This window comes from Notechis scutatus, chromosome 3 (genome assembly GCF_049901735.1).
Source record: "Notechis scutatus isolate UNSWTSFEM ecotype Mainland chromosome 3, rNotScu1.2, whole genome shotgun sequence".
NCBI lineage: Eukaryota > Metazoa > Chordata > Lepidosauria > Squamata > Elapidae > Notechis > Notechis scutatus.
In genome coordinates, this window is record NC_142011.1 from 97,963,904 (window position 1) to 97,974,324 (window position 10,421).

A 10,421-nucleotide genomic window follows, 5' to 3' on the forward strand; every position below is an offset into this window, starting at 1 on the left:
TTTTCTGTTATTATTAAAGTTTATTATAATAGAAAGTACAAATGTAAACAAAGATCATGGGGGAATAGAGAAGGGTAAAAAGAAGGGGGAGGAATGCAGGGTAAAAAGGAGAAGAAAAGGTACTGTTTTCTAATTGTTTTCACTGAAGTAGAATACAAAATACATTTGAAACCTCAACTTTTTGCTTTACATATTTAGTGATTGCTAGCCATTTTTACAATTACAAAACCATTCTAATAATCAACACCTAACATCAAAGTTTCATTTTTTTTCTGTTTCAAGCATGAAATCCAGAAGCATTTTCCAAGTGGAAACAAAACTCGGTAAGTCCCTTTTTTAATTAGAACAATTAATTTTGCCATTTCCACCAACATACAATATGTATGAATAATTTCTGTGTAGCTTGATTAAACTTTTACATAAAATTTATTTAATTTTACTACTAGCCAAAAGTATTAAGGTTCTAATTTCTAATATCTACTGGTATCTATTTTTAAATTCTAGAATTGTATAGTCAAAGGAATATATACAGTAGTTCAAACAATGAAATACAAATATTGTGGTACAGGTGATATGTCATATAGGAGATTATTTCATGCAAACACTGATACAAAAATTCTTCCTTTGTGATATTTTGTGAGGGGAGTAGTTTGCACATCTTTTATAAAAACAGGAAGCATTTAGAAATAGTCTAAATTTTAATTCATTTTCCTCATATTTTAACATTTTACTTACATGCTCACATGACAGGTAACATTAATTAATAATGTTAATACTATTCCAGCAACAGTTTCAGTTAAGAACAGATCACATCAAACTAAAATTATAAGTGACACAGCAGGAGAGTAAAGGGTTGAAACTATCATCAGGACAATACCTTATTGTCCTGATTTTATTCACATTAGCAGAAGCAATCTTTGTATTGTGATTTTTCTTCTTTTAGGTATCTTAGTCTACTCAAAGACTCAGAGAACACCTTGTATATTTTACTGCTTGAAACTAGCTGCAAAACAAGATGCCAATTCTTTTGCTCTTTGGAGATCACTAGGGTACACATATACCTTAGTGATAAAGTCCCACTCAAGAGAAGGCAAATGGAACTAACTGTTCATCATAAAAGAGGGTAATGCTTACATCAAGTTATTATACCATGTGACATCTAATAGTATTCTCAGACTGCATAAATCATGTGTGTCAAACTAGATCACATCACATGACATCACTTGATGTATTGCAATGTTTTTTGCCTTTGCGGAACCAAGGTGGGTGTGCCCTGTGCATGATGCATCCAGCCCGACCATGCCAGTTTGACATGCCTGGCATAAATGGTCCTTCAAAGAATATCTGTTGCACTTAGCTAGTATCATTTTGGCTACCTAACCAATGCCACTCACAAACAATTATAAACAGAGGAAACAATTCATTATAGGGCTAAAATTGAGGTAAATAGGAAGAACATATCTTCTTTTTACCAGTTTCTGCTGTTACTGATTATCTGTAACATTTTGCCCTTAAGCTGCTCCTATCCAATAATAAACCTGATTGGACTTTTTTATGTTTTAGGACAGGGTATCAAACTTGATTTCATTGAGGGCCACATCAGAGTTATGTTTGGCCTTGGGGGGCTGGGGTGGGCATCGCCAGGGTCAGTGTGTAACTTGTGTCAGGGGGCAACTTTGGTGGCCCGAGCAGTCTGCCAGTGAAAACGGGCTCCCAATCTCTGTTTTTGGCTGTGACAGCCTCCAGCAACCTTCTGCCAGTAAAAATGGAACTTGTGGGGGGGACTAGCTCTGTTTTTGCTGACAGAGGCACTGTGGCCTGGTCCTTTGTTATTTCCAGGGTAGCCCTGTGGGCCATATCTAAGCACCATGTGGTAGGATCTGGCCCCCTGGCCTTGAGTTTGACATCCCTGCTTTAGGACAATGCTGTTTAGGGATGCTTCGGAAGCAAGTTGACAATATGGATTCCCAACTACCATGGTAAGAAAGAAACTGTCCATCTCTTTTCTTTCCTTTCTCAGAGTTGATAGGCACAGAGAAAGAGAGATAGAGAGGTAGTGAGATAGAGAAGTTATAGTTAAATAATATAATAACACAGAGTTAAAATACGTTTATACAATATATACAACACTTAAGGCATCAAAATGCAGATTTATGCCAACACAACCACCATCTTGTATTTTCCCTGCTCTTCCTCAATAAGTGCTATTTAATCACAGGTTGTTCTAAATAGTGTAGCAATTGTAACATTTCACACCTAATATAATGGTTTTAAAGAAAGATCAGCATAAAAGCAGCTAGTCTGAAGTAATAATAATAATAATAATAATAATAATAATAATAATAATAATAATAATAATAATAATAATAATAATAATAATAATAATAATAATAATAATAATAATAATAATAATATATCTGGATTTCAAGCTGGACATGGTGGACATGACATGTGGACATACATTACGACCATCATGTAACCGAGCAAGACCTTCTGCAGAGGGTGGAAAGCAGACTTTAGAAGGAAAAACCTTGGAAAATCCAATAGCACAATTGCTATCACAGCAGACAACAATGTGTGAGCTGGAATGAGCCAGGAAAAACTATGTTCAGCTCAAAGAAAAAAAATGAGTAGAAGACTGAGGCAAGGAGTAGATAGCAAGACTGTTCCTGCACTTCAAGTGCAGTTGTGTCCCTTTTGTAGTTAACTACTAGGGAATAATAAGTACAGGGTCACTCCATACACAGTTAAGAGGGTTAAATTTCTTCTGTGTGTCTTCCATTCCAAACTCTTTTTCTCCTTTTCTTCACAGGCACTCCAAAAGAAGGCATCATTGTTTGACATTGGTAGAGGTAATTTATGTGGCTTTAAAAAAGTGAAGATGGGAAGGACATTCCCCCCCCAAAAAACATAAGGAGCTCACACAACAGATTATATTTTTACCTTTCCATGTACTATGGTCACAGTCTAGATATGGAAATAGATATTGTGTCTTCATGTCAGTATTGACTCCTGGACAAGCCCCTGAAGTTTTCAGCGGGCTGGCTGGTGCCTTAACTACTACTCTTAGCTGGCTCTCTATTATATATTTATAATTAAGTAAATAAGTAAATAAGACAAGAAACTGGGGGATGACATAACTTATAATGATCTTGTTTAGTCTTAGCTGAAAGCAAAATGCAACAGTCTCATATTTCAGTTCTGTCACATGAAGCTTTTATTAAGACATAATTTTTTTAAAAAATCCACACTCCCTAGAATGGAAAACTGAGAGATTAGACACAACGTGAAAATAACTTAATCACTAGGTATTTAATTTGTTAAAAAATTCCATTTTTAAAACCTGCATTTTCAATTTGTAAACCATTGCACTAGTGAGTCACCTACCCTGCTAGCCATCAGTATAGAGATGCTAGGAGATTCCAAACTGCTTTTGAGCTTGACCTTTACAAAAATGGCAGCCACCTTTTTTGACTTCTTTTTAGTTCCTTATTTACCAGTTCTTTATAAGCTTCTGACTTCAGAAACCGCGGGAATGAATCTTTGACCATGAGGTTATAGATTAATTTTTGAGCATCATCAAAACAGTTGAGAGTTGGTTTCGAAATAGCCTGCATGATGCGGTCTCTGGTATTGAAGTCAATGTTTATCTGCAGGAAATACAATTGTTTATTCTACTGAATATATGAAATGTTGTCTGGGAGCCAAAAGCAAATAAAATTTGAATCGTATCCCCAAATGCACTCTTTGATGCAAAGCGGCAGGAAGGCTTTTGTTACTAAAATATTGAATACTAATTTTAATTTAGTTTTCTACTCTCCAAAGCCGTTTATCATAATAATAACAATATCAAAACAGCAACAGGTTTTCTGGTAAATAAGATGATGAGCACTCCAAAAATTTTATACTCAGTATGTATGTATTGGTGTCATTCTTTTCTCACCTGGCTAACATTTGATTATTTGATCAGTGTGTATGTATACATTTAAGATAATTAAAAAATAATCCCAACCTTCCAATATAGAAAGCTATAGGAATTACATTTTCCCGTGTTCAGTAGAACCATAAGTTCTTTCTCTTTTTTAAAGAAAGCTTTCATTCCTACTCCAATTAAAGCTTGATCTGATAGCTACAGCCTTCTCTTTGTCATTCTACCTATTTAATCATTGAACTTTTATGAACATTAAAATTCTAAGCATGAATCCGATAATTTTAGTATTTTGTTTCCAAATCAAACGTGAAAGTTCACAAAAGGAAGCAAAAATGAGACCATTTGATTGAATCAGCTTACTGTCATCATAGGATAATTGGTTGAATTGTACCCAACTGTCAACAGACCTAAGTCATGTATAAAAAAATGGGAAACCAGGCTGAACAGCATGTTTTTAAACAGAAAATCAAATGAAACTGGCTCTACTTGTTTAACTATTTTATTCCCTTGTATCCATCAGTAAAATAATCAGAGACAAACTGACCACTAAACTAGAAGTCAAAGCCAAGAAAGGTAGGAAGAACTATTAATGAATGATTTTTGGAACAGGATAACTTACAGTAGTGACACAAGATAGAAATAACTTTGATTTATGCAATATATGCTAGACATCTAAAACTAGTAATAATATTGTTTTTAGGCTGTTAGCTGAACTGAATTGTATTTCCTTTTGTTGTTCTATTCCAAGATGATAAGCATGGTTTGCTTGCCTCAGCCCTTGTTACTCGTGAACGTTCTGCTTTTGAATATTTTAATTTTCTCATTGTCTTCTGCCGCAAAGGCCTGCCAATGCATTTTTCCCTCTGGACTATTGGAAAATGTTATAGTGTGGCACTTACACATGGTCTGATTCATCAACTTGGCATCTACCAAATGTTTGAATTATAATTATCACAATCCCTGACCAATTTTAATATAATATATCACAGAAGAGGGATGTGAAGGCCTTTTCCCCTGGACCCTGGGGATTCTGAACATTGTCATCAAAGACAGATGTAGGATAGTTAATAGTGTATTATTTGATTAGACAATACTGGGCTAAAACAAACAATAATCTAACATAGTGTAAAATGGGTTTATTAGATTGTTTTCAATGATAATTTGTTCTCTGGGAACAATGTCTGAATTTCAGTTGTATGGAACACAACCAATATTATGCTCTGTGCAATGTTTTTCTTTTTTTTTTACATTTCAACTTTTTTTCCCATTAGAGTGACATCTAATTTTGGTTAATCATGCTGAAGATTGTGGGCCAAAATTCATCCTGTAAGAGGTTCCAAAGTTTTTAATCTATGCATATATGTCAGTGGTGGGATTCAAACATTTTTACTACCAGTTCTGTGGGCATGGCTAGGTGGGCATGGTGTGGCTTGGTGGGCGTGGTAAAGGAAGGTTACTGCAAAATCTCCATTCCCTCTCCACCCCACTAATCTGCTTTCCAGCTCCATTCTCCTGTGCAGGGCAACAAAAGAAGACCCAGCCGATCAGCTGGGATTCAGGAGGCAGAGTATAGATGGGGTAGACCAGTCAGAGGTGGGATTTGCCAGTTCTCCGAACTACTCAAAATTTCTGCTACTGGTTCTCCAGAACTGGTCAGAACCTGCTGAATACCACCTCTGATGTATGTTATCATTCCCAAATCCTGTATCATAGTAAATCCTCAAAGTTAATGCCACAGAAGTCCAGTTACTGCTAGGCAACCATGGTTACTTCCATCCTCAAATCAGACTTGAACCCAGGTTGGAAACCTGTTTTTATCAAAGGGAGTCTGGAATACTAATTTAACCATCTGCTCCAGGGCCTTTCTCAAAAGGGAGATTAAAAAAACAGAAAATAATTATCTAAGGGACATACCCAAGTCAGTCTTTTTACAGAAAAGCCTTATGGATGCTTCCTCTAGAAGAGTTGGAAGATACTTCTACTTTGCTGACCCACTTGCTGAACAGCTTCTGGTAGCTCTTATAAATCTGAACAGCCATTCATCCAAAAAGAATACACTCATATAATCCTTATTTTTATTTTTAGGTTGAATTAAGAGAAATCATCCATCAATATATGTGGACAGCCACAACAAGTGGCTTCTTTGATCATCTCACCATTTGGGGTATGAGATGAGCAACATGATCATAATAATGCATAAAAATAAAATGTATATATCCAAACTGATATATTCATTTTTTTTTCTTTTGTAAGGAGTAATCAATGTTTTAAAGCATCCATAACTGGGTTACCTCCTGTGGTGCATCAGCTTGGATAAATTCAGAGTAAATCCTTTGGGCTTTTGAAGCAATTTTAGCAGCTGACTTTGTTTTCTTTAAGTCCTCACAAGCGAGCCAAAATTCAATATTTTCTTCACTGAATTCTGATTTCAGGAAAGTTCTAAATGCATCCAGGCCATCTGAAAACCAGAAAAAGAATGGGGAAACATAAACAACTTCTTAGTGTGAAGATCATGAAATACACTGAAGACTATAAGAATAATTTCATTGGCTTTTACTGGAGGAGAACCAATGATTCCTTTTTATAGATATGAGCCAGTCATGTCAGAACACGGCATTTAACTTGTGTCCATTCTGGTGAGTGATTAATAAGTTAGTGGCCTTTTTATTGGCCATTCTGGAGGGTGAATTTTACCATTTGGACCAAGAGCCTCAAACTCAACCATCAAGAATATTCTATATGGATTCGTTCATTAAGCCAGAGGCCAGATAACTACTAAAGCTTTTTTCATTCACTGATACATAAATTATTCTAAATTCTATCAGTCACAACCAGTCTGCCAAAGTATGAGGGATGTTGGGTGCTGTAGCTCAGCACAATTAGAAGGGCCATAGTCTGCCTGCTGCAGACAGACCAGTTTTCAAAGGGATTTTTAACATATTCATATCTCTCTCTGTCTCTCTGTCTCTCTGTCTCTGTCTTTGTCTGTCTGTCTGTCTGTCTGTCTGTCTGTCTCCCCCTTTCTCTCTGTCTCTCTGTCTCTCTCTCTGTTTCTCCCTCTTGCACATGCACAGGCACACACACACACACACACACACACACACACACACACCTCTTTTGATCAAAGTTCCAAACTTTTTGTTAAATAAAATAGTTAGGAACCTTGAACCAGCCTTGACTCCTGATGGCTATATGAAGAAGTCCATGCAGTTTGCATGGCAAAAATTTCCAAAGTTATTCAATACTTGCTTGTTCCTAAGAATGAGAAGGAGAAAGAGATGTACAGTCACCCAACTGGCTTTTCTACCTCGGGCCGGACTAAAATTCAGGTTTCCTCACATTTTGGACCAAAGTGGCTTTCACAAACCTACTGGGAGTAACTACTGGGAGTAACTACTGTGGAACACATACAATATATCTTGAATTCCACAGTTGCCCCGAATCTTGAACACATACAATATATCTTGAATTCCACAGTTGCCCCATGAAAGCCTGTTTTGATCTCATGTCGATCCCCTATACCTATGCCTTTGCTTACTTTGTTTTGTTTTTAATTCGATGTTAACTTCCCAGAGTAACATACTGATACAAGTATTTCAAACTGACAATTCTTCACTGTCTATTTACACCCTACTATCCTTGTGTGATCAATGAACCAGGTGCTGAAGAGTCAACAGCCTTGAATCTAGACCTCCTGTATATAATTTGGGAAGTTACTGCAGGGCTATCCAGAGAATTTCAGAAGATTTCTACTTCCTTATTTAATCCAAGTGAGATTTGAAATGAGTTGTTAGTTCTGCTTTAGAACATTTGTTTTTTCTTTGATCAGTCAGCTCAGCAATTTTTGACTTGGTGATATTGCATCAGCAATTTGAGCTAACTGTGGTATGCAAAATAATCCATCCACATTCTTTGGGGCTGAAGGCTTTTTCTCTAGGTATAATCTGAATTGGGTATTGTAGTTCCTTTATTAGGATTTATTTTTATGACAGGAAATATTAGTATATGACAGGAAATATTAGTATATATTTTTGAAGCTCTTGTGGAGTTTTTTGTGGTATCTCATAAGTTTTGTTTTTGTATAATTAAAAAACAATGTTGTACTCCAGGGGTCCCCAACCACCATTTCTACCCAGAAAAGCTCACGAAGCGCTGGCGCCGCCATCTTTTTGATGAAAACGTGCTCCCGGTGAGGTCACGGAAGCACTTTTTCATCAAAAAGATGGCGGCGCCCAGCTGATGCCGGTACCGGGCCGCGGCACCCAGCTGATGCCGGTGCAGGGCCACGGCGTCAAAAGGTTGGGGATCACTGTTGTACTCTATAAAGTTTTGGTCTGTAAAGTGGCATTAATTAAGCCTATGTGGGCTTGCTGATTATTAATATTAGGGAGGAGGAGGAGTGGTGTAGATCAGGTTTGGGAATATATATAGCTCCTTGGATTTCTTGAGACAAAAAAATAGAAATATGACAAAACATATATTGAGTGGAGTGGAATGGAATGGAATGGAATAGAATAGAATAATCTTACCTTTGTTAGACAAAAGTGTATCCATAGATTCCATCCATGACATTCTTTCCCTAGGGGATGATCTGTAGAAACAATATTTGCTCTTGAAATTATCATTGTGAACATGTGGCATTTTGCTTCAGTTATTTCCTCACAGCTCATGGAATCTAAATTAAGATACTGCTCTTGCCTCTTTTATCTTTCTTGTTTTTTTCACCTTCATGCAATATACTTCAATAAGACAAGAAGAACTAGAGCACAGTGTTAAAGATGTGGATGCTCCATTGGATTTTCACTGGATTTCCTTTTTATTTTGACATCAACAAGGCTGCTTAATTCCTCTTTCTTTGCTTCCTCCTGAACACCCCAATAGTATTTAGTTATAATTAGTTAGCTGTATTTATTAATTATAAGGATTCTCCAGTGCAGGTCTGCAAGGAAGTTTTAATTAAGTATATAACGTCTCAATAAAACACACGTTTGCCACCATGGAAGAATGGTTGGTCAAGTTGACAAAGTTAGCTGAGATGGACAAACTGACTTCTTTGATTAGAGAAAGGAAAACGTTAACTTTTATTGGTGTTTGGAATCCACTTACGAACTTTTTGTGTATTTTTTTTTAAAAAATGTGATATATGGTTTGACAATTAAACAGGATAGAAATATTGACAGAAAGACGGAAAGAAGAAAGTCATGATGTAACTTTACAGAGAAAGAGGTTAAAATATATACGTACTTCTAACTTTCTAACTACTATGAAGAATACTACTTCTGTGCATTTTCATCTATTTCTTTATATTTTTCTTTTTTCTATTTTGTTTTCTTAGCTTGCTTTTAATTTTCTCTATTATTTTTCTATTTTTCATTGTTTCTGTACTTATTTAGTTTGCATTGATTCTTATTATTGCTTTTAGTGAAATTTTTTTCTACATGCTGATTTACCTTGGAATAAAGCCTATTAAACACATTAAATTGGATATATATTTGGATAGGCATGGATTCCCTAACCTTAGAAGAAAAAAGAAAGAAAAAATGTAGTGTTTGTGCCATGTGAAATGATTGCACAAATTAATGCATCATGTAATTTAATATAATATCCAGATTACCTATTCAGGAGAGAGTCTTGTTAGCTGATCAAAAGGAAAAAATAGAAGGAAAGGTATTAGAGATGTTTCAGCACAGAATTGCTCTATGGCTTCTTGACACTGAGTGGGTGCAGTCATTCATTCATATGATTCTTTTGCTACTGAGAAGTAGAGCTGTCAAAAAGGTTATTGTGCTAACATTGGGTAATAAATAGGCTTTGTCTTAATCCCTTACATATACTGCTTTAAAAAATAGGCTTTCCAGTTCTGGTTCTCAACAAGACTTTGATTAAATGTTTGTTAAAAGGCAGTAACAGAATCTGTCTCTGCTAAAATCTAGTTTAGTTTCCTCTCTGTGTCAGAAAAAAAGAAAAACTTGTCTTCTTATCCCAACTCCAAGAATCTAATTAGTTCAATATATTCCAGCTCAGGTCAGATTTATCTAAATCTAGGATCTTGTCAGGGCAAAATAAGATCTTTTCCAAGCTGGTTAATAATTTCAAGTGCTTTTTTCTTCTTCAAATAAGCAGTCCTTGAGCTTTGATATATGTACCACCAGCTGCAGACAGAGAATTTCCAAGAATCTGAAGAATTATTCAGAATCCCACTGATACCTACAACACATTCATTACAGTAGAATTTGTCCATGCGGTGTTTCCAAGGAAGAGCTGTTAATCTATTTCAATGTCTACTACAATAGTTCAGCTATCTATTTTTTTAAGTAGCCTATTCCCTAGGAAGCAATGTTTATTATGAATAGGTCCCTGAACTTCTTAGAAGACAGCAGACCAAAGGGCAATGTGAAGATCACTCTTGCATTAGAACAAAATACGTTTTGACTTGCCCTATCTCCTCGAATGGTAAGGCATATTCAAAAAACATGATAATCCCAATACA

At 35.8% G+C, this 10,421-nt stretch overlaps 1 protein-coding gene across 1 annotated transcript; it reads right to left on the minus strand.

Moving 5' to 3' along the window:
* Positions 1-3,446: 3,446 nt before the first annotated feature.
* Positions 3,447-8,572, minus strand: RGS21 (regulator of G protein signaling 21). The gene is made up of 3 exons (XM_087959999.1): positions 8,461-8,572; positions 6,223-6,389; positions 3,447-3,650 (listed from the first exon to the last, which is right to left on the minus strand). Exons 1-3 carry the CDS (start codon positions 8,570-8,572, stop codon positions 3,447-3,449), a joined length of 483 nt encoding a protein of 160 aa, XP_087816125.1.
* Positions 8,573-10,421: the final 1,849 nt, after the last annotated feature.

Coding starts and splice junctions, on each gene's coding strand:
- RGS21 (XM_087959999.1), bottom strand. CDS start 8,572: ATGCCACATGTTCACAATGATAATTTCAAGAGCAAATATTGTTTCTAC. Junction 6,390..8,460: donor TACACTTTTGTCTAACAAAG/GTAAGATTATTC, acceptor TCTGGTTTTCAG/ATGGCCTGGATGCATTTAGA. Junction 3,651..6,222: donor AAGCTGATGCACCACAGGAG/GTAACCCAGTTA, acceptor TATTTCCTGCAG/ATAAACATTGACTTCAATAC.